The following is a 25,987-nucleotide window of genomic DNA, read 5'->3' on the forward strand; positions in this document are numbered from 1 at the left end:
AATAAGCAAGATTTCTAAACAGAAGCCGATGATAGTACACCATAACCGATTGGCGTCATTTGAAGGAAACCACGATGTAGATGAAGAAGTGGAAGTAAACCAAGTTCAAGAAGTACCTGACCTCACGATTGATGAATTTATGGGGCCTATGGAGGTACCGGTAAGGCAAGACATAGTGTTACCACTGAAGAAAAGCATGTTCTACTTGCACTTTCCGATGACTCTTCACTGGCTCATACTATCTCGGCCATTAAATTATAACGACATATTAAAGATTAAACAGTATTAAAGACACATAAGGGTTGGCATCCATCTTAAGAATAATATGAAAAAAAATATTTCTGACAAACAACAAACACCAGGGATTTTTTTAATAATTAAGAGAAGGCCATTAAAATGTCCATTCTTCGGCAATTATTACACCTACTTTCTAAAAAAAATTACTATAAATTTTCCAATAGTTTATATTTATTAAAATAAATTTAATCCGATGAACAATAAATACTAAACAATAAATTTTGTTAAAAATTAATAAAAATAATGTTGCAAACAACTGTTCAGTTTGAAGGTCGATCTCCGAGAGGTTCAAATTAATCGCTGAAACTGATAACGAATAATAGGAAGAACTTTGCGTGACGCCACTGCTCGGCGTCATAATATTATGAAAGTCCCCTCCAAAACTGAGGGGACCGTTTTTCCATATAAAGAAAGCTATAGTAGGGTATTATTGCAATATCAATTGATTTTTCAACTTGAATATTAGTTACAGGGTGTATATTTGTTTACGTTTTTATTTAATTTTTTCTTTGTTATAACTTTGTCGTTATAATTCTGGCTAATTTCAGAAAAATAGTTGCAAAATACCACCGACTCGACTGTTTTGTGTCGAAGTGTGATAAAATATATCTGAAATACATCTTTGGGCATTATTGTATGTACCATAAGTCTTACACTTGATTTAAATTTTTGGGTTTTTGAATTTTCGTGAAAAAATGCCTGCTTTAGTTGCCCCACCTGTGAACAATGGGTAAGTTTTATTTTTTATATAATTAAAAATAATTTTACAAAAAAATATCTTTAATAATTATTTTGAACATTTACCTTTTTAATACATATTCTGAACCTGAACTATTACGATATTGTAACTATTACTTAAAATATACTCGTTACCTATATTTACAATTAATAATTATTAGAATGTTTTTCCTTACAATTCTTAATCACTTCCTCACATTGATTTCTGTCCAATGCTTTTTCTTTCCAATTCTCAATTTTACTTTTTTGTAAGTCTTCATATAGTTGACCTTCCATCTCTTTCTTGATCTACCTTTTCTTTTCTTCTTGTTTGTATTGACTTTCGTGATAGTAAGATTTTCGGCATTCTTTCCTTTTCCATTCTTTCAATGTGTCCTAAATATCATATTCTCTGTTCTTTGATTCGTCGTTATTTTTGGTTTCTTTATATACCTAGTTCTTCTAATTCTTTGTTATTCCTGCTTCCTTATTGACCATATATTTTCACACCTCCATATATTGCTCTTTGTATTTTCCTCTCGCATCTTTCTAAAAGGTCTGTTTCTGATTTTTTAAAAACTTTTTTTTGCTCTATTTTTTTTATTCTAATATGTATATCTTTTTCTTGAGACATATTTGAATTTCATGATCGCAATGTTCCATACTTTTTGTTCCTTTTGGCATTATTGCCCTTATCTCCCTTTTCGCATTTCCCTTTCCTCATCTCCTTTTTTAGTTTTTTTGCCTCCCAAACCCAGGTAAGTAAATTCTAAAACACTTTTGAAATGCACTTGAAATTGCATTCTTTTTCTTTATATCTTTCTCGAATTATCATGTATTTTGATTTTCTTTATTTATTACAAGCCCAACTATTTTTGCCCCTTTTATTTTATTGTTCACTAATTTTTTTAGTTCTTTCCTACTTCACGTTAATAGCGTTAGATCTTCTGCGACATTGATAGACATTTTTAAAGATTATTTCCTTCATATTTATTTTGCTTTTTCTGATTATGCCCTCCAGTATCAGATTAAAAATAGTTGTGGATAGTGTCTCCTAGCCGCAGTCCTTCCATTTGTGACCCCTCTCCAAATTAGCTTCTCCAAATATGTTTTAGTCTTTTTTTTAGATTGTTCACCCTTATTATTTTTTGCAATTATATCGCCTTCCACTCTTTTAATTATAATTACTTAAAATATAAGCCTAACTTGTCGTTGTATTGATATTTTTAATTGACTTAACACGTTGATAATATTCAGCCCTATTTCTGACTGATAGTACAAGCTTTTTACATTTGCGATTAATTTGCGCTCTTGTCAGTCTTTGTTTTTTTTTGTATTGACGATTAGATCAATTTTTTCGATTATATCTGTCTTTTAAACAATATAATTATTATTCTATTATATTAACATATTAAGACCTATAATAGTCCAGGGCGCATCTGTTTTGAGATGGACGTTGAGAGGTGACTCATATTTTTTTGCAGAAATTGCTTGGAATTAACTCATATAATAATAATTAAGTTATCCTCCCACTCAAAAAGGTCCGGAACATTGTTTAAATAATCAAAATATCAAAAAATGAAGGAAAAATTCGGTTTTTTTCTTCGTTTTTTGATTATAACTTTAAAAGTATTCACTTCGGACAACTAAAAGTTGTACTGACATAAAAGTTGTGTAATTTAATTTCCTACAATATAGGATAGGTTAAAATTTTTAAAAATTGTCACCCTTGTTGCAAAATAGCAATAATTGCGAAAAAAAAACATAAAAAAACAAGTATTTGAATATTACGTTTTTCAACCATTTATGCTAAACTTAGGACCTTCATATTTTACCCAGAAAAACTATATGATATATTAAAACATTACTGTAAATTTCATTAAGATCGGTTTAATAGATTTTGCAAAATAAACTTTGCAATACAGCTTTCGCAAAAAAAAATCATTTTTTCAAAATGTCGCAGGACTGAAAATAAAGCAGATAGCAAGTTGAATTTTTTTTACATATAAAAGAATACCGTACCTTTCATTTTCAATTTGCAAAATTACAATCGGTTAACTATCACGGCGTCAGGAATTTTTTTAAATAAACATTAATTTTTGGTGCTTCGCGCAGGATAGCGATGTTCGATTCACACAAGTTGATTTCCACCAAAATTTCTTCCAATCTTTATTTAATATATTATTTTTTTACTCTATACTTATATTTAAATATATTTATATTTAAATATAAGTTATATTTTAATATTTTAATTCCACAAAAATCAAACTAATTTGATTATTGTTTGTGAAATATTGTTTAAACAATTGCATATGTTTAAAAATAATAAACTTTCATTCTCTAAGTTAAAATATATGAAAAAAGAAAGTTTTTGCTAAAAAAAGTGTTATTTCAAAGGACAGAGTATGTGTTTTTATTTTGCAATAAACCAAATTTATTTATTTATATCGAAATGTACTAAAAATTAAAATTTATCAATCATTATCAAAAGTCATTGGAATGCCCAATCAGGGCAAACGTATCCGCTATCCTGCGCGTAGCACCAAAAATTAATGTTTACTTAAAAAATTCCTGGCGTCGTGGTAGTTAACCGAATTTAATTTTGCAAATTGCAAATAAAAGGTACACTATTCTTATATAAATATGCAAAAGAAAATTCAACTAGCTGTCTGATTTTTTTCATTCCTGCAACATTTTTAAAAAATGATTTTTTTTTTGCGAAAGCTTGATTGCAAAATTAATTTTTTAAAATCTATTAAACCGATCTTAATGAAATTTACAGTATTGTTTTATTATATCATAAAGTTTTTTTTGGTGAAACACGAAGGTTCGGTTGAAAAACGTAAAATTCGAATCCTTGTTTTTTTATTGTTTTTTCGCAATTATTGCTATTTTGCAACAAGGGTGACAATTTTTAAAATTCTTAACTAATCCTATATTGTAGGAAATTTAATTGCGCAACTTTTATGTCAGTGCAACTTTTCTGATAAATGAATGCTTTTAAAGTTATAATCAAAAAACGAAGAAAAAAATTGAATCTTTCCGTCATTTTTTGACATTTTGATTATTTAAACAATGTTCCGGACCTTTTTGAGTGGGAGGATCACTCAAATATTATTATATGAGTTATTTTCAAGCAATTTCTACAAAAAAATATGAGTCACCTCTCAACATACAAATGTACTAATATTTTTACAGATGCGCCCTGGTCTACTAATATCGAGTGGCATATCAAGTACAAACACCATTTATTTTTATTATCTGCGGTTTTCAATACTACATAATATTATGTAAATACGCACAACTGTTTCGTGTTTGTTGGTATACCTACTTGCAGGTTTACATACTCTTTTGTAACTACTAATAAATAAAATTTGATTGTGCTGACATTGATTACAGATGCAAACATTTTGTATTACAATGTATATGATATGAATTTAAATTAGTTAAGTCAAAACTTATATATATATATATATATATATATATATATATATATATATATATATAATATATCCATTCCACTCCATTTTTCGCGATCTTGCCAGTCTCCATCTTCCAAATCCTTTCTTTGACATGGCTTCGTCGGCTTCATTTTTCCATAATCTTCTCGGTCGCCTTCTCCTTCTTGTTCCTCTTGGGCTACATTCTGCAACCTATTTTCTACTCTACATACGTGGCCGTACCATTTTAGTCTTCTTTCTATACTGCTTTTTCCACTTTTATTCTTTTGCTTATCTCTTTATTTGACGTCCTATCTCTTCTGGTCAGGTCCCAGCATCTTCCCTATTTCGGTCGCCAGAATGATCCATCGGTTTTTTTGTTTATAATCCAAATTTCTGCTGCATGTGTGATACTTCGTACTATTGTGTGGTTTATCACTTGTTTTGTTTTTTCTTTGATGCTTTTATTTCAGATTACACTATGGAGTTGTCTTGTACAAGCTCTTGTTTGCCCCAATTTATTTTTTACGTTTACAAGACAAGTATTTTTTATTTTTTTTTATGTCAATACATACTTAAGATAAATCATTTTTTCAGTAAGCATAAGTTTTTGCCGTAGTTACTAATGAAAAAAAAAATACAAAATTAATCCGTCAATATTGCTTCACAACCAACTTTTTATCCAACCTTGCTCTTGTCATTACCAGCAAAATAATAAACGAAAAACATCACAACTTTCTTAAAAAGTTTGGTTTAAGTATGTCATAAAAACGCTAAATATTTTCAATTAATCAATGAATACATCTATTTTTTAATTCATTGTGTGACAATGTATGTATTACTATCTTCGAGTAAACTGCTCTCTGTACTCCTGTTTTGTCGAGGCACACAAGAATCTTTAATCTTTCTCCGTATCATTAGTAATTTCATTAATCTACATTGCTTCCGAGAGTTCCGGTTTTTTAAGTATTTGTCCTGTGGTGTGAATTACGTCCTCATGATAACAATTCCAATAATTTTGGTACCTATTTATATTAGTGTATGTGATGTATGACGATTGTGAAAAACGACGTCACACTGCAAACACATTTCATTGTTGCATCATATCAATCGAGGATTTCCACATTTAGCGATTATTGTTATACTTTAAGTATCTAGTATTGGTAGGTAGGAAAAAATTCTAAATAAACGGTAACCGGGTAACCGGTTTATATTTTATCTTATCTTGAGTAGGTACGTCTTTATCTGGGTCAGTGTGGTAAAAAATCCGGTATATTGTGATTGCGCGCAGCGGTCAAATACCTCCTGGGGTACTCTACACTCTAATACCCGAAAGTTAGGTTTTTACCGAAGGGTTAGGTCTTCCTCCTTTGAAAATTGTACTGTATAATATATAATATATATAATATATTAATTTTTTAAAATTAGCAAAATTTCCGTTCAAAACGAATAAGAAGTAAATAAAACTTAGACACCCTGTTGAGAACCCTGAACGCTGCGCGCAATTGCAATCTGCCCAAAAAATCCATTTCAAAATTGCGCTAATAAATCATGGAAAATACGTCATGTAATTTAATGAGATGACGTATCTCGAGTAAAAATTTTCGTATTTCGTATTGAATGTATAATCACTGTATACTGAGTATAAAGCACTGAATCTTCGAAAAAATAAACGACAAAAGACAGATCTTAATAATTCTTTTTGAATTCGATTCGTGCAAGTTTCACATGCATACAATACCGTTGGTCTCACTATTGTTTCATACGCTCGGATCTTGGCTGCCCTGGACACTGGACACGTTTTTTGCCTTCAACAGTGCGTTTAATCGTTGATTGAGGTATTGGAATACCTCAATACCTAATGAACCTACTGCTTTGCTACATTTCAACAACCGTTTATCTATCTCTCTCTCTTCGTCCCCTCTATTTTAACCTGTTATTCTAAGGTACTCAAATTCAGTTACCTTCTCAAATTTATAATCTTTGTCATTTGCCCTTAGAGTAATCCACTTATTTTCTTCAGCATTTTCTCCTCTCATTTCCATATACTTGCTTTTTCCTTGGTATAGTCAGGCCATATTTTTTTGCTTCTTCTTAAAATTGCTTGAACATTTTTTGAAGTTCTACTCTTGAACGTGTCAGAAACACCAGGTCATCTGCAAAACCTACATAATGTTGTCTTCTGTTAAGAATCGTGCCGCTTGTCTGGATATTGGCTCCTCTAATTATCTTTTCTAGTACTAGATTGAATAAGTCTGTTAACAGGGAGTCCCCTTGTTTTAATCCTCTGTTGACATTAAACTAATTTAAAAAACTGCCTTCTATCATGACTTTATTGACTGTGTTGGTTAACGTCATTTTAACTAATCGTATCAGTTTCTCTGATATTCCTAGTGCTCTCATTACTTCGTATAGCCCGTTTCGTGAGATGGAGTCGTAAGCCTGTTTAAAATCGATAAAGAGCATATACAAGCCTAGACTTTGTTTATAACTATTGTTTTGTAATAATTTTAGCAAAAAAAATTGATCGTTTGTTCCTCTTCCCTGTCTGAAACCAGCCTGGTATTCTCCTATTATCTCTGATTCATAAGTTTTTAATCTAGTTCGTATAATTTTTGCTAATACCTTATACACCACTTCTAACAGTGCGATTCCTCTGTAATTTTCACATATGGTCTTATCATCTTTCTTGTGAATTGGGCAGATGAGTGCTGTGTTCCATTGCTCCGGCATTTTTTCGTTTTCCCATATTTTCGATATAATTCGAGCTATTTTTTGCTGCAGTATATTTCCTCCTACCTTTAATATCTCTGCTGGCACTCCGCTTTCTCCGGCACTTTTATTATTTTTTAGTTCTTTTATTACTGTTATTATCTCCATTTCTGTCGGTGATTGTGTTTGTTGCGGTTCCGCTTCTTGTATTTGTTGTTGTTCGATTTCTTGCCCTCGCTGTTGCATGTCTGTTTCTCTTTGGTGAGATGGCTCGCAAAAAGTTCAGCTAGAACGAAGAGATAATTGACGAAACAAATATTTGTTTTCCAGAGTTTCCAGAACCGTATTATACGGACAGCAAAAAGAAGTTGGAAAATCGCTGGAATCGTTGTATTGGGCTAAAAGGAGAAGGCTATTACCGAATAAAAATAAAAATAGTTTTCTGGAAAAATGTGTTTTTAATTTCAAGGGAAGTTACTTATCAGACCATCTAGTATTTTAAAGACAGATACCGATTATATAGGACCCGATATAAGGACAAGATAGCACTTGGCCAATCCGAAAGAACAATGAAATGAATGAATAAAAATGATACGCATAATATTGTATCATACGCAGAAAGCCTGTTGAAAGACTAAAGAAACACAAAAGAAAATGTTACAATAGAAACCGGCAGGAAGATGACATAAAAAAACTCCAGAATAAACTGGGTAGATGATATTGTAGAACGATCTTGTAACGATGTACCTAAGCAGGATATAGATAAGACCAGAATGAGATAAAGATTGAGGACCAAGATTATTTTTTTTTTTTTTTTTTTTTTTTATTAACATCCAAGTTTTTTTACAATCTGTTTTACAATGAAAACAATAAGTAAAATTGTTTGTCTTTACAATGGCAGAGAGATGTAAGGTCCAGTGACCAAAGCATCACGACACACACACATTACCTTGTTTACCGGTGAGATGCGCACATACACTGTTACGCGAGCACGAAAACTAAAACTAAAACTGGCACAGAACACAATGGCTGGACGCTGTTGAAGGCGTAGCTTCCTCTGCTGTAGGCTCTGTTAGGATCGGTTAGGTAGGTCCAAGGGATCATATCGCTTCAATCTCTTCGCTTGTTGCTTGTTGAGAAGATTGTGTGCCAGGGTGTTTGGATGTACCCGCAACCTATTTTGATATTGTTCAGAAGATTTTTTGCACTCTTCGGAGACTGATAGTACCTGAAGATCTCTATGTATTGCGTCATTATGGATGTACCAAGGGGCATTAGCGATTGTTCTTAGAGTTTTGGATTGAAATCTTTGTATTTTCATAATATTAGATTTGCTAGCTGATCCCCAGAGCTGCGAACCATATGTCCAAATGCGACCAAGATTATTATGGATATAATTCTTGCGTTTTTTTCACTTCTAAGACTGTATGTATCTTTCGTTCCCTTTATTTTCCTATCACATCTATATACTATACAATTTTCGTTTATTATTGTTTTGATTGTAGTAATTTTCCTGTGGTAAAGGGGATTAATATTGATATGACCCAAGATAGAATTGTATGAAGAAATGCAATTAGGGAAGCCGACACCGCATAGGGAAAAGGCAAAGAGAATGATGATGATTTTAGTAATTTTCCTTTTGGTTGCTCTACACATATTAAAAGTTATAAAGTAAATTTTTGATAGTCAATTGAATAATAAAAAAGTTTTCTATTTTGCATTAGGAATAAGGTACGATCAATAATAGCTATGTATATATTTCTGAAGATGTCCTAATAGCAAGCCACGCACAAGAACTGTAAAATTTGTAAATATAATAAATTCGGTAGTTTGTCATCAAAATTGTTTAAATCTTCATCTCTCTCCAATTGCACTACAGCCCAAATCGAGAGCCTTATCTTCCTTCAAAATATGCCTTCAACCTTGTTGGTCCCGAGCCTATCTTTTCCAAGTTGTCACATATAGCAAATTTTTCGCGTCCTCTGCCATTTCATCCTCCCTTCTTTTCCGTGGCCTTCTTTTTGGTCTTGTGCACTGAATTTTACTAACTAGTAACAATTTCGACCTCTATTCCCACAAGTCTCTGAAATCGTCCACAACTGCCAAAAGGGGGTAATTACGAATGATATTAAACACACGTTATTAAATAGAAAACTAAAGGGGTTTTCTCTCAACCAAAGAATCAAACTAAAATGGAAACTACTTCCATATATCCTGAAACAAAATGACGACAGATGAAGCAAACGTCGAAAACTCAGATGATGACTTCAAATCATAACAAGGTTATATAAAAATTGAAAATTATAGAGAAAACTGCACAAATATAAAGGGCTCTATCCAAATTGTGTATTTACGATTTATTCATTAATAGGGCTAATCTTTGATCAATATTTCCGTATTAATAAACTTTGTTCATTTTGTAGATAACAAATTATTATTCGATGATATATTGAGAAATACGATCAGGTCTATCACAATTTATCACGATTTAGCAATAAAAAAATTCTGGCAATTTTTGTGATAATTAATGCGTTAAAGGCTTATCTCTATTTCACCAAAATGTGTAGCAAATGTTTGCACTATCTAATATTAATAGTAACATTAACAAATATTTATCAAAAACGACCATTACTAAAGTAATTCCAAATATTATAATCCTAGTAAACACATAAATAATGGATCGGCTTTTTATCTGCATTGCGTTATTTGTTATAACTTACTGAAATTTTTTTATTTTAGTAGTAATTTATAATAACAATAACCAATGTTTTTGGTTACAACATATTTTTAGATAGTTGGTTGGGGGTCTAACAGTTTTATCAGTGTTTTAAATTTATTGACGTGCATATGCGTATACAGTAGATAAGAAAATAATAATTAAATATATGCAAGGTGACTAAATGACAAACTAAAATGACCCAGCTTCGTTTCGTAGCTACTTTTCTGTCAAATATAACGTACAATCGTTCTCTCTCTCTCTCTCTCTCTCTCTCTCTCTCTCTCTCTCTCTCTCTCTCTCTCTCTCTCTCTATTTCTCTCTTCTCTCTCTCTCTCTCTCTCCCTTTATTTGGGTGCTCTCTTCCACTCAAAATGGCCATATTTCCTGGTAGTGGGTCAATTCCTGGAAATTTATTTCTCTTTAGCGATTTTATTACATCTGTTACTTCAGAAGACAAGACAGGCTACACGGAGGGCCATTGATTTTATGCTGGAGTCTTTTTATTTCTATATAAATCGCTACAATAGTTTCGCCACGTTTTCAATACTTCGTCAGTATCGGTCTTTGATCGGTTTCCATCACATTTGATGTTTAGACTCTCTGGTAAGGAGTTTACTATTTTGAAATAAATCTCTCGCTTCATTCCTACAACCATGTTCTTTTATTTCTCAGATATTTGGCAGATGTAATCCGCTGTGTCTTTGTGACATTGTCTTCTTATTTCTTATAACTCTCTGTATTCTTCGTTTGTTCCAAATCTAGTTTTATGTTCTTTTCTGCATTGAATCACCAAGTGTAATCACTTAATCCGTTATCGTATAGTCTTATGCAGTCCAGATTATTTATCTTTGAGGTAGATCTAAGTGTTTTCAGGATAACTTATTGCATTGCTTGATCTAAAGACAGGTCTCCTTCTAAGTCTTAGTGAAATTTAAAATACATTGAATAAAATCGTTAAAATCCCTAGAATTGTGACTAATTCACGATTTGGAATAATATTAACAGTAACCATTAAATTCGATATGTCGCCTCTATTGGGCATCCTGTGTCTGCCAATTTTTTCCAGTTTCAACATTTTAATATAATGTTCTACCCAGGGCCGTAAGTACGATGTTGGGGGCCCCGGGGCAAACGTGATCTGGGGGCCCCCTACCGGTGAGTCTCGTCGGGAGTTTGCCCCCAAGGGGGTAAATCCCCATCGCTCATCTGGAATCATCTGGGAAACGTTTTATGAAGTTGATTGGTTCGTTTTGAACGTCTTGTTCGTTTGCATTCAAAATAAAATCAGGTTGAACAATTCGATACGTCTAACACTGCTTTCATTCTTTGAAAGAGAGTGTCTAGCTGATGGCATAATGTGTCGATCATTGAGTAAAACACGGTTACTCTAAAGCCTAAAGCATTACTTGGGATCTTGAAGTCTTTTATCTTCTCATAGTTCATCTAAGTTTTTCGTCTTCCGCATTATTTTTGGAGCAAACCCTACTGGTATTCCCCAACGTTGACACATATTTGAAGCCTCTTCAAGGTTTCAAATTGTCCTCTCATTTCAGTTAGTTTTAAGAGGCTGTCTTCAAGTAAACTGTAAGCTATTAAAAGGTCCAAAGATTTTGATTGCAGTGTTTTCGAGACTATGTTGAGGATTTCAAGGATTTTATATTGCACAACTAGTAACAAAACAAATTTGAATGATTCTTGTTTCTTTTTTTCAGTTGTGTTGCTTCGTCTCTATCATTTCTTTTGTTACGTGTAAGAACTAGGCTTGAAAGGCACTTCAAATCATCGCAAAATCTGTGTTTCAATGTACTGACTGCATTAAATCTTCCAGCCCAGCATGTTGGATTGAGAAGTTTTAGAGTGACTTTCGAGGAACATCTTTCAGATTGGTATGAAAACTTCAGTGCATCCCAACGAACGATACTGTTCGTTGGGAGTTGGAAAAATATGAAGAGATGAAGGTTTATTTAGAGAAAATGCAGGAAGAGGTAAAACAGATTGTTGAGAAGATGCAGAAAATTGAAAAGGTGGAAGAAAAAATCGAGAATGCGTTAAAATTCGATATGGAAAAAGTGGAAGAAAAATTGAAGAAGATAGGAAAATTTCAAAAAGGAGGAGACCGTCGAGAACTAATTATATACAGCTCTAATGAGAGCAGAATCCAATTTGGCGGGTATATTAGAAAACGACATTCAGTACCTTCGACAACTATTACAATCGGACAACTCGAAGTAGAACTTGACTGAAAGTACAAGTTTATTTGACCTCGTTACAAACTATGCACGGCCAACCAAACGGGGGCCCGGGGCACTCCCCCGGTTGCCCCAATGGTAGTTACGGCCCTGGTTCTACCATTATAAAAAAACTAGCGATCAACAAAGAAAAATCAAATAAAAAGTAAAACTTAAAAAAGTTGACGTACTATTGATATTGGTTTTAATATGGTATTGTGTAATTTCAAACAACAAATATAATTAAATAATTTATCTCGATATCTCAACAAAACTTTGTTCAGTTCTTTTAACCTCTCCTTGATCTGGCGCTCATATAAACGTCTGGACTTTATACTGCTAATCTAGAAGTTCTAGAACTGTTTCATTCTGCCAATACATTACTGAACTTTATACCATTAATCACAATGTAATAGATACATGAAACATTTATCCTGACTTCATTTATCACCTCTGATTGTTTATGACCCGGATTTAAAACTTTCCGTTAATACTTTATAATTATTGTAATATGATGGCATGTGTTATAAATATTATCTGGTTGTGGTTTCTGCGGTGTTGTATGACCATTCAAATTTTTAATTATCTTTAAAATTTTCCTGGGTTTTTTTCTTTACATTCACACATAATTAAAATCTTACTTGTGTTTTTTATTTTTATTATTTTCCAAAAATTGTTGCATCAACCTCTAAGGTTATTAGCAACATTTTACAATTTGCAAATACAATTTTACAAATGTCTTGAAGAATTTTACCAAATGTTCAATTTTAAAATTTTCTCCCGAGATGTCCTTTGTGGTCCGGTGACGTAGTTGGTCCGTTGTTCCAATTGGTATTTTAGACATTCATCAAATACATGCCTAACACTAAGTGGCAATTGACAACTGCCAACATTACAGTTGTCACATAAACAAGGCCCAATTAAATGTCGGTGGGTCTGTCGGGTATGTCCTAGACGAAGTCGAGTAACTACTTGATGGGCCTTCTGCATTTGGTTGAAACGTGCCTCTGGTTTGGCCACAAATTTCCAAACTACTCTTTAACAAATAATTTTACATCATTTAGAATTATTACATTTCTCTCAAGTTTTTTGACAACGTACCAAGGCAAAAATTACGGGAAATATTAGAGAAGAGAGGCATAAGTAACAAAATGATAAGGGTAATTAAGAACATTTACAACAACAATGTGAATTATATCATCAGCCAAAATAGAACATCAAAACCATTTACTACGAACGAGGGACTGAGACAAGGAGGAGGATAATTCCAACGCTATTTATAATTTACATGGATGGGATAATTAAAGAATGTAAAGTAAAAGTGAAAAAAATGAATGTGATTTATAGAAATTTAAGAAGAGTAGACATTTCAGAAAGAGCATTCGCCGATGACGTCGTCATATTAGCCGAAAATGAGAAACAACTACAAAGAAATATAGAAATATGGAATGAAACACTAAAAAAATATGGGATGACGCTTAATAAAAATAAAACAAAAGTTATGGCCATGGGGGAGAAAGAAGAAGAAGAAAAGATAAACATAAAAGTAGAAGAAGTAAATAGAGAACAACCACGAACATTCCAATACTTAGGAGTAGAATTAGAAGACAACGGAAGACAGGAAACAGAAATTAATAACAGAATTAAAAAAAAAATGAACCTATACCATGCAATGAGCAATAAATTCATAAATAAAAAAGAAATAACACGAAAAACAAAAATTAATGTGTTCAAGTCAATATATAGACCTGTATTAACCTTTGGTTGCGAGTCATGGGTACTAACAGAACGACAAAAGAGTAAAATACAGGCAGTAGAAATGAAATACCTTAGACGAGTTCGAGGAGTTACCAAAAGAGATAGACTACGAAACACTCAAATAAGAGAAAATTTGGAAATCAAGTCAACGTTAGAATTTATAGAGAGAAGGCAACTCAGTTGGTGGGGTCATCTTTAGAGAATGGATCAGACAAAACCGGTGAAAGAAATTTGGCAGGCAAAAACGCAAAGAAGAAAGAAGAAATAATCGAGAAAAGGTGAACAACGTGGATAGAAGCAAGGACGCTGGCTAGAAATAAGAAGGAATGGGTCAAATTTGTACATAATATAAATGTATAGCAGTTATTAGTTAAATTTAAGATTAAGTTGTTTTGTATTGTATTATAATGTAACATAATGTAATGTATTGTCGCCTTACACCACTATGTGGAAAAAAGGTTTTTTTGAAAAAAAAAATATATATATATATATATATATATATATATATATATATATATATATATATATATATATATATATATCCACCGAAATGGTGGATGTGTGAATTGTTCGTAAGGGGATTTTTCCACATTCTCTATTTCATCTGTTTGATTTCGTACGAGTGGTCGTCAAACCATTAACCTTGGATCTTTTGATCACTGAGTGTGTTTCAAGGATCTACATCTCATGTTTTTAAACATATATTTTACTTACTTTAAGTAATTAGGGAATTAAAACTTGAGACTGTCATTGTCGGACTTGCCGTAGATTTACGCACCTTCTATGTCTAGGTCTCGAATGTTGTTTTTTGATTGGAATGTGTCTAAAGATATTCAACCTCTCATCTTTATTGATAAGCCCAGAGAGGTTGAAGAGGGCGAAACACATTTCTAAGAACTGGTGTTTGGATCTTTGATTCTATTCAAAAAATTTTTCCCAACCCGAAATGGTGGATGTGTGAATTGTTCGGTAAGGGGATTTTTCCACATTCTCTATTTCATCTGTTTGATTTTTATATATATATATATATATATATATATATATATATATATATATATATATACATTTCTCGCAACGCTCGCGGTTTCACTAATTCTTACTTGTTGAAGTATATACGATTTGGTGCTTCCTTTCCTTCTTTTTTAATTAGGAGAGCAATTGGTAATGCCGTGTAAAATTGGTTAACGGTTTTAATGGAATTGGGGGAATCGCTAATTATAAGAGCAGTTCTTCCTTTTCTTTAAGTGCAGTCTCCCAAAAGGAGGTTGGATATCATCATCACTATCTTTACTCTATCTACCGCTACTCTGAACTTAAACTGCATTTAAATTAACTGAATTTAAACCAGTTCCTCAAATTTTTCAACAATCATACTTTCCTTCTTTCCATACTTCTTCCTCCTCTTATTTTTCCTTGTATTATCAATTTTAGTATTTCATATCGCTGTTCCCCACGTTTCTCAGGTATTTTAACTTTCTTGATTTTATTGTGTTTATTACATATTTCATATTCTGTGCCCATTTCTCGCACTACTTCTGTATTTTTTTTTCTTCTGTGTCTATGCTATTTTAAGCATCCTTCTGTAACATCCCATTTCATATGACTGTAGCTTATAATATGTGTTTTCTTGCTTCAGTGTCCATATTGTAGTATCGATAACACGTAATTAGAGCCTTTACTCTTTGTTCCAATATAAAGTCTTTCGTGCAGATCATTGTTTTAATTTTTACAAACGCATTTCTTGCTATTTCTATACTGGCCCCTATATCTGTTGTTTGATCATTATTTTCTAAGCAGTTACTGGAGCAGCGAAGTTATTATGAACGAGAGCTTGATATAATAATATGCTATATAGCTCGACAGTACGTATATTGCTTAAGGTTGGTAGTTTATACTTAAGTATAATGCTGGGAGCAACCTCAGACACCTTATCTCCATTTTTGGAGGCATCTGGAAGACCATTGTCTGTTTGCTCCGCCGATCTTCTTCGCGTCCTCGTCCACAGTGCCCTCGTAATTTTCAATTGCTCTTGACGCATGTTTAGTCCATCTAAACCTCCCCTTTTCCATGTATTAGATTGCTGAATGCTTATTATTAAGGTACTCTATTAAGTTACTAAGGTACTGTGGAGTTAGAATATTGTGTTAAACGTAGTTGGTCCTATTCTCAGTACTTATGTAAGTTTTTAAAACGAGCAATGAATAGGTATGTTTTTTCGAGTTGGGTTATTCAGGCTGGAATTAGCGACGAATTCATATGTGAAAATTAAATGTATTTTTCCATATTCAACTGGTGGCTCTCCAGTTTCTGCTCGCATACTTTCTATTATTCAAACAAGTCATTTCGTTCTCAAATTATATCGGTTTAAATTATTTGCATTGCTAAAAATTTATTTTTTTATTGTTAAACAAAGCTTTAAACACATAGTGGTTTGAGTGATGTTTTCAATCATCTCTCATTTAAAATCGAACGAGTAGGTAGAGTAGGTACAAGTGCGCAATAGCATGCATTAAAACGCATGTATTGTCCACGGGAAACACTATGTGTTTATAGCTTTGTTTAACAATAAAAAAATAAATTTTTAGCAATATAAATAAACAAAACCGATATAATTTGACTTGAATTTTCAAATGCGGTAAGCAGAATTGCTATTTTCTTTTTTAATCAAAAGATATTTGGGTTCAAAAATTGCAATTTTTCTATTTTTTTTTAAGTTTAACCGCGTTTATCTCGAAAACTATGCGTCCTACGAAAAAACTTGTAAAAACATTTTTTGCTTAGAATGACCCAAAAAATACAACAAAATGTTTTGTTTTGCGAGAAATCGCTGTTATGTAATTCCTCAAGTTCTTTGTTTATAACAATCTTAATTTTATCGACATCCGGATCCACTGTTACCCAAAAAATTCGTATTCTACGGGTCAAAATACATAAATAAACTTGGGTAAGTCCATCTGAATAAAGGAGGCCGTTGTACCCCTGCTGGCGACAGGACTAAATTTAAATAGAGCGATATTTTATGTACGTTGCTGATAGTATTGAACTACGTGAACGTGAAAATTAACTATAATCAGTGACATGTATTTATGATTAAACATAGATTATTTTAGCAAATTTATACATAAGGTTACATAATTTTTGAATAAACTTTCTAAGTACCCACATGACATTCCTGGTAATAAATTCGTATTCCATAAAAATCTCTAGAATAAACCAGATATGTAGATGTTTTTCGATTCTTGTATTACAAAACTCCTGATAAACTTATTTTATTTTTGAACGGATTTACGTCCATATCTGTTTATTTCAATTGCACGTACTCAGTACTGTGTTGTAATTATCTTTAGTTATCTGGTATAAGAAGTAATTGTTTTGGGAATTTGCCATCAGTGAAAGAAAGATGCGGCCACTATTAGCTGTCTTTAACAACGGGAATTTGTTGTTTTGCAGATTTCCCAAGGAGTTTGGAAGGCTAACGAAGACATTCGGGACTCCGGAAGTTGTCTTCGTGAGCAGACAAGTCAGAGGAATCAGTGTAGTGCATGGAGACTTGAAGGATTTGCCTGAAAAAGTAAGTTTTTACCTTTAAAAAGATATTTAAATATAATAGTACAGTATTATGTTATTTCTTCACTTAATTTAATTTAATTTGTTTTTCTGTATACAAGGTGTAACAAAAATGCAGGTTATAACTTAAATCGCATATTCTGGGAGCAAAAATAGTTCGATTGAACCTAACTTACCTTAGTAAAAATGTGCACATAAAAAAATAAATTATTAAATATATGCATTATGGCAGGAACACCCTAAAACAAAATTTTACTGAAATTGGTGTACCCCTTAAAAAATTTATGAGGGTTTGTTCCCTTAAACCCCCCCAAACTTTTGTTTACGTTCCACTTAAATTATGATTGTGATACCGTCAGTTAAACACACTATTTTTAAAACTTTTTTGCCTCTTAGTACTTTTTGAATAAGCCAGTTTTTATCGAGATATTTTGAATATTTCTTAAATCCATCACATATTTGTATATGGGTTAAGTACGATTGTAGAGACCTGTAGTCCAGGAACCGAAATTTTTCACCTCGCAATTTTTACAGAATGTTTTGTTGTATCGATTTGCTTGAAAATTTGATAATAAGTAGTAGATAGTCCAAGAATCAAAATCTATGTGATTCCGAAAGGCGCTTTTACCATGGGGGTGGTTGCCGCCCCATCTCGGGAATGGAAATTTTATATTATATTTTGACTGCAAAAGTTGATAAAAACATTCAATCTAAGCAAAAAATGTTCTATACATTTTTTTAATAAAATTAATAGTTTTCGATTTATTCGCTATCGAAAGTTTTAGTTTTATATCGAAAAAATCAATGTTTTTCGATAATACTCATTTACAATTCACTCAATTTTTGCCGTAGAAAATTTTTTTTGAAACTAAGTTCTTGGGAATTAAATAACCTACAATTTCATATTGAAACATTTTTTCGTATCTCTGATGCCAATCTTTCTATTCTGATGAAAATGGCATTTTTTACCAAACTACAAAAATTCGTTATTCGCTTTTAACTCCATTTTTTTAAAACTAATCATTCCAAGCCAGACAAACTTCTAGAAGACTAAAAACACTGCTAACCTACATTATTATGCTTCCAATTGGATTTCTCCCTTTTTTTTTTTCAAGAAAATGTATTGATTTTTTAACCGTAACTTTTTTATTTTTTCTCTTAGAAAGCTTGGTAAAAAATAATTTTGTAGGTTTTTACAAGATCTATAAGCCTATTGATATTAAATCCTTTTAAAGTTCTTAGTCTCAAAAAGAGGTGACTTTGAAAGGGTTGGTAAAGGTGGTTTTAGCATGTTATTACAAGTTTCAATTGCAAATAACTCACTCAATTTTTACCGTAGAAAACATTTTTGCAAACCAGGTTCTTGGGAATTAAATAAGCTACAATTTCATACTTTAACATTTTTTCGTATCTCTGATGCTAATCTTTCTATTCTGAAGATAAGGTCATTTTTTCCAAACTACAAAAATAAGACCAAATAAGGTCAATGACTAATTTTAATTAGCGTGGTGATTGGGAGGTTGCTTCCGATCACATTTTCGCTGGAATAAATAGGGACTGACATTATTTTCATTATGTCACTTAATTTTTGAGATAGAGACTCTCTTTATTTCTGGAGATAGATATTAAATACTTTAAATTAGTTTGAACAAATTATTCTCGAAAAATGCATAGTTTTCCCGTCTTTTGACTTTGAAACTACAATATTTAACATTTGACGAAGAAAGCTAACATATAATAAAATATAGCTCGATTGCTATTGGTCTTAAAGAAAAATAAAAAAGACGGTTTTGTTTATTTTTTTAAAAGGTACATTTTTGTTAAGTAAAGTTGTTTTGATAAAACGAAAACTTTTGGAGTTATTAGCAGAAAACTTATTAAACATTGATTTTTTCGATATAAAACTAACACTTTCGATAGCGAATAAATCGAAAACTATTAATTTTATCAAAAAAATGTATAGAACGTTTTTTCCTTAGAATGAATGTTTTTACCAACTTTTGCGGTCAAAATATAATAAAAATTTCCACCCCCGAGATGGGGAGGCAACCACCCCCATGGTAAAAGCGCCTTTCTGCATCATATAGATTTTGATCCTTGAATTATCCACTACTTATTTTCAAATTTTCAAGCAAATCGATCCATTCTGTAAAAATTGCGAGGTTTTGTCCTATTTTAAGCTTCACTACTTGGACTACTGGTAATAATGTGAAAATTTATTTATAATTTCCATTTTTAGGTACATTTTGAAACATCTTAAAAAAGAAGCCACATCTCGATAAAAGGTGGTTTTTCAAAAAAATACTAACAGGCAAAAAGTTTTAAAAACACTTTGTCTAGCTGACGGTACCACAATAATAGTTTGTTGGAACGTACACAAATATTTGGGGGGTTTAAGGGAACAAAACGCCCATAAAATTTGTATGTAAACATATTAAAAAAGAAGCCGCATCTCGATAAACACTAGATTGATGAAAAAATCCTAAGAGACAAAAAAGTTTAAAAATAGTGTGTTTAACTGATGGTATCTGATGGATTCTTTTTCTCATGAGCATCTTTCAGTGCCTCACAGTTTTTCGATTTCTTTCTAACGCATTAAATTGTATGTGACAGAAAAAAAGGCACGTCGGTGATTACAGACATTTCTAACATTTATTCTAGTTGTTGATAGATGGCGCTATAATCGAAAAAAAATATTTACGAATTATATAATATATCTACGAATATAATCTGTACAATTTATAAGACTATACAAAGATTGGTTTATTATCTTCTGGATACTTTCTGCTGTTTTTATTTTTCGTTAAGCGTTATCCTTAATAATTGTACTTGAGGTTAGTAGCTTTACTTCCTTATTTGTTTACTTATCTCTTCCTATATTTTTAATAATATTAAATAAGCTCTTTCACTTGCGCTTCTGTTTACTTGTTTGTTTTATTATCTTCTCGTTACTTTCTGCTGTTTTTATTTTTCATTAAAGTTTAACTTTTATGTACTTCATGTTATTAACTTTACTTCTTTATCTGTGTTTTATCTTTTTCTAATAATAAACATTCAACTTTTCTATTATTTTTCAAAATATTAATTCTAGATATAAATAGTTGTGCTCACAGAGTCCTATTAAGAATAACCTAGAGATCAAACTCCCAATAGTCTTCTTAATACAGAATTGAAGACCGATAGAGAGCTTTATTTTTGCGAAAAAAAAAAGAAGGGGGTAAAATTTGAAAATTAAACTTGGCTGAATATAAGAAAGTTTAGAAAGATCTTTCTTATGTTAACCTTATTTATGGTTTTTATCATGGAATAACGAAGTTAGGGACTTGCTTTATCAACTTGAACTTGTAAGCAAGCAACACCATTGTCTTATACCAAAATAATTACAAAAAATATACCGTATCCAGCAGGTTTAATATTTCACTTAGGTCTAGATGGGTTGAACGCCTTTGAGGAACCTTTATTCTCTATTCGTTCCCACGACTGAATTTTTTTTTTAAATTAATTACTACGTAACCAATCAAACCAATGACTAGTACATCATTCTTTCATTTTTCACATATATGATTGAGACCTAAATTCAAAACTCAGCAATGACAAAAACTTTATAATTGGACATATCACAGCAGCACTGTTTCAAGCTTCCAAATTCCAAGCTTTCATCAAGCAGCTTCTTTAAAATTCATTTTGCAACACAATTTAGTAAATACATTTTAAGGAAAAGAAGAAAAAAAGAATTGTTAGTTGGCAAAATAATTATTAACAGGAAGGAAATAATAAAACAAACTAAAACAAATGTTTGTAAAGCTGCACTGAGGCCAAATAAGATACAGGCAGCATAGACGAGATATTTATCAGATATCTTGTAAGAAACAATGTTATGTGAGAGGAATTAAAAATATAGTCGCTGACAGAGTATGTTGAGAAAAGGCAGTTAAGTTGGTGGAGTCATCAGCAATGATTAGAAATTGAAATACCGGTCAAAAAGATATAGGAGGAAAGTAAAACACGAAGGAAAAAGAAAAAAGAAATACCTAGGGAGACTTGGAACGATTTATTAGCAAAATAACTTGACAAAAACGAAGTTACTTACATGGAGAAAATCAAAGGTTATGGGGTTATGATAAAATATATGAAGATCTGGAAGAGATTCCTACACAGTTGAAATGACATGCATTTCATCTCTACACCCTAAGGGCAAAACGGAATTGGATTATATATAACTGTCATTTCAAATACTTACTGCTTCTTCTAAACAATTTTTTTCTCAAATATTTCTTTGTGAGTTAAAACAGTCAATCAGAAAGATGAAAATAAGTCAATGTTTAAGTGTTTTTTCATTTTAAATAGGTACTTAAAGTAAAGAAACTGAAATGTTGTGCAGAAAATATTTAATTATTATTAAAGACAAAAAATGTGTCATAACAAATTACGTAAATTAAAAAATATTATTAACTACATATTGTATTATCAGCTTCGCTTCTGTTTTCCAGAAAAACCAAATACATTTTTTATATTGACCTTGACATGCCAACATTACCAAACAATAATTCTTATCAAATAAATAAGTATACACGTAATACAATTATTATTTTACATAGTCTTTAAGAATAATGTTGAAAGGTTTATTAAAATCATATGGAATTTTTGTTATGAATAAAGATGAAAACCTTATCTACAGGTTTCTAATAGTTAAGGAAATTTTTCATATTACAAATCAAGTGAATTGAGAAAATAAATGCAGGATTCCTGAATGAAACAATGTTAAGCAATAAACATATCAGAAAAGAAATGAAAGGAAGAATTTACAAACCAGTCATCAGGCCAATAATGACATATGCGGCAAAAACACGATCAGACACAGAGAGAACAGAAAGAATGCTAGAAACAGCATAGATGAAAACCCTTTGAATAATCGATGGTCAGATACTAGATATAATTGAAGGGCTTAATGTGAAACAAAGACAAGCCTCAAAAATGTAAAAGTGAGATATTTGACTTTGAATGTTAAAAATAATATTAAAAAATCCAGTAACAACTTTTATTGTTTTAGTTTAGATATTTCGATGCATCATGCCCTATGGGCTATGGGACTATAGTTGACAACAATATTAATCAAATTACTTGAAACTCGAGAAAAAACAGCCTTTATTTAAAACAATGTGGCTTGTTACATTATTCCATTAATAATAAATACCCAAATTTTAGATATATGTAGATTCAGAATTGTCTATTATTGACTGAGTTCGGTGTGGTTTCAACCCTATAGGTGTTAAACAGTGTTTATTTCTTTGTATCTATCAACTTGTTGGAATTTTTGACGGGTGTGTTTGGTTTTTATTGACGGACTTTGTTCATTATCCTACAACCAAATGCAATAATATAACAAGCCACGTCATAAGCCACTACATTAATCTTGAATGGTAATAATGTGACAAGCCACATTTAGGAAAAAATTACATATCGTTGGATTTTCACTACTTGTGCCACTTCTAGATTGTACATAGTCAATGTCACGGTCACTGTCATCGAATGTCAAGTCTACTTTGCTATTTTTCTTTCTAGAATCGTCAGAACTCAATAATTATCCGAAACGCTTCCGCCCATGTTCGCCATTTTTATGTGGCTTGTCATTATGTCGAGTAGATACTAGAACAAACTAGGCCTATGCAATAGTGTGACCATAGATTTATCGGGCCATCTATTATCGAAGGGCTGAGATAATTTGTTAGTGGCTTGTTATACTATTACTTTAACCAAGAATAACACTAACTCTTTTTGAACTCATGTGTGGCTTGTCATGTTTTCACATTAAGCCCTTCAATTAATAAACAACTACTACCTACAGATAAAATACATCATTTTATAGATATTAATCTTTTTTTAAAAACGATTTCTGGATTGGAGATCCAAACAAAGCAAGTCAAAGCAAATAAAAAATGTGATTTTTATTATAGTAAAATGTGGTTTAATCCTACATAAATGGGTGAAGTCGAGTTCGCTCCGCTTCGTTCAGGTATATTTTAGAAGGGTACGAATTGGCTCCCGCATGAATGCGGGTAGGCTCTCATATAATCGCGGAAACATTAGACATTGTTGCCAAATCGTGTAATATTTATACTGCTTAGGAAATTTACATAGTGATAGAGACTTTTTATAGGAAAATTATACTTTTAGACAAATACTTTTAGAGTTTGTTTTAGTTCAACATTGGCATATGTGGCAATTTTAACACAAATTATCGGTGTCGGCCGGTATGCGCTCGACCGTTTTGTGCTCTTACCTGAAATCGGCCGGTTTGCGCTCTACACTCTAATACCCGAAAGTTAAGTTAGGACCGAAGGGTTAGGTCTTCCTCCTTTCCCATAGATATTTCTAGGAAGGTACCTGTTTCTAACAAAAAGAGAAAATTTTAAAGAAGTGACAACGCTAGGTGATATTTTCGACATGTTTAGGTAAAATAAATTTTGTCTATGGGAGCCAATTCGGACTCTACCTTTTTTAGTTCAGGTAAAATTCTTACAATTGGGAGCGAACTCGACCCCGTCCACATAAATAATATAATATTTAACAAACATGGCACAAGTTTCAGAACCTTATATTATAAAATGATATAAATAAGTAGTATAATAAATAGAAACATTCAAGAATTCAACAATCAGTTTAGATAGCATGTTTATTTTGATTTGTAGTCGGTGTTAATATTAATGGTAACAAACATTAACAGATAAATTATATAAAATTACCTAATGAGTTTAAAAAACGTATTTCGATGAGTGTGACATTTATTTTGATAAGATACCTACTTAATTACTAAATAATGTTAGCTTTCTAGCTGGTACAACTTTGATAACTAGAATATTCTTATAGTTAGAACTACTAAATAAACTAATTAAAACCGCATTTTAAACTAAATATTTATTCAATCAACAAATCATTGACTGGCAAATGCTTAATAAATATTTTTACTGATTATCTTCATTCATTCTTGTTCTAGTACAGTCGTCAGATCTAAAAATCGGATATTTTGGATATTAGTGCACCCTAATATGTCTGTGTAGATTTTGGCATTAGATCCGACCATCACTTGTAACACCGTGGCCGTATCCTCTATTTTTTCATACTATCACGTTAAAATTTTTTGTGATATTATACACCCTCAAAAAAGCGCTTAGTTTTCGAGATACTGACCACGGAGGGGTGAATGGCTAATTTTGAGTGCTGAAAACGAGAATGAGGTTTATTTTGAATTTTATGTGGGGGAACATTGTCAACATCGCAATTTTAACCTAAAAATAAAAAAAAAATGAAATCACGTTTTTTTGCGTTTACCTCGCTACAACTCTGTTCCATTTTAATATTTTTTTCTGAAATTTTTACAGTATATAGCTCTAACATTTCTGAAGACAAAGATACCTGCTTCAAGTTTTTATTCTTATCATGATAAAGATTATGAATTTTTCAAAGAAAAAGGTGCGGATTTGTGCATTGCAAAGTTTAATCACAAAAGTTGTGTGACAAAGTTTAAAATTTAGCTTCTTAATCACGTTTATTTGAAAGTAGAGAGTACAAAGAAGTTCTCTGGTAAATTTTAGATCAAAATGTTTTGTAGAAAAAATAGTGCAAATTTTAATGTCGACATTAGAAATCCCCAATATAACGCTTATTTTTTGAGGGACAGACAATCTAGGTCTAATTTCTCACCTTAAGTACTATCCTTTTGGATTATAAGCTTTCATTTGACACCTCATTTGTCATTCTACCTAGTATAATGACGGAGAAGTAAACGTTCTTATTCTATTATTCTTGTAGGTACATTTAACATTGATTGAAATTATGAAAGAAATGGCATGGCAACACTGTGACGCACAAACATAAGATTCAGCTGTGCGTTACATAGGGTGCACTAATATCCAAGATGTCCTAAAAATCATACTAAAACAATCTAAACTTTGCCGAGATTATCAATTTTGGAATCGAAAAGTGAATCCAAAAAAGTTTGCCACTTTTACCCCGGGAGTCCTCGTCTCCCGTAGGGCGGTCTGAAAACATTATTTATTTATTTATTTAGCGTATGGCTAAATATATCACAGTTTTTGTATACAAATAAAGATAACAATACATTACAAATAATAATAAATTTTTTATAAACGAAAATTTAGTTGGGAAATATATTCAATTGACTCATTGGTCGCCACTAAAAAATCTGACCGATTGCCACTTTACGATCTGATGGGGCATTCCTCCACAAACTCTTAATCGTTTGTCTCTCAGCACCGCAATCGCAATTTGGGGAAGGTACAGTGGAACCCCGATAAGTCGGCCCCCAGTAACCCGGAAGTTCGGCTAACCCGGACCGATTTTTATCAGACAAACATTTCAACAATAAAATTGTATGTATGTAATATAACATTTGAGAGATAATGGGTATTTGTGTAATTTGAACTATACAATAGTAAAAATGACTCATGGCACACGGCGGCAGAGCGACGTTCATTGGCTCGGATTATCGGAAACAACAGGCACCTGTTATTCTTTTATTTATTTCAAAC

The 25,987-nt window shown here is 31.8% G+C and overlaps 1 protein-coding gene across 2 annotated transcripts in view; it reads left to right on the forward strand.

Moving 5' to 3' along the window:
• The first annotated feature begins 670 nt into the window (after positions 1-670).
• LOC126883324 (phosphoenolpyruvate carboxykinase [GTP]-like) overlaps positions 671-25,987 on the forward strand; it is a 42,176-nt gene continuing 16,859 nt past the window's right edge. Inside the window, exons 1-2 of one of the 2 annotated variants that reach the window (XM_050648706.1) lie at positions 671-1,027; positions 17,322-17,442. In XM_050648706.1, coding sequence (XP_050504663.1) covers positions 993-1,027; positions 17,322-17,442 — 156 coding nt within the window. In that variant the 5' untranslated portion in view covers positions 671-992. Of the gene's footprint in view, positions 1,028-17,048; positions 17,443-25,987 lie in introns of those variants that run through there. The other variant, XM_050648705.1, reaches the window with a different exon arrangement.

This window comes from Diabrotica virgifera, chromosome 4 (genome assembly GCF_917563875.1).
Source record: "Diabrotica virgifera virgifera chromosome 4, PGI_DIABVI_V3a".
Lineage (NCBI taxonomy): Eukaryota > Metazoa > Arthropoda > Insecta > Coleoptera > Chrysomelidae > Diabrotica > Diabrotica virgifera.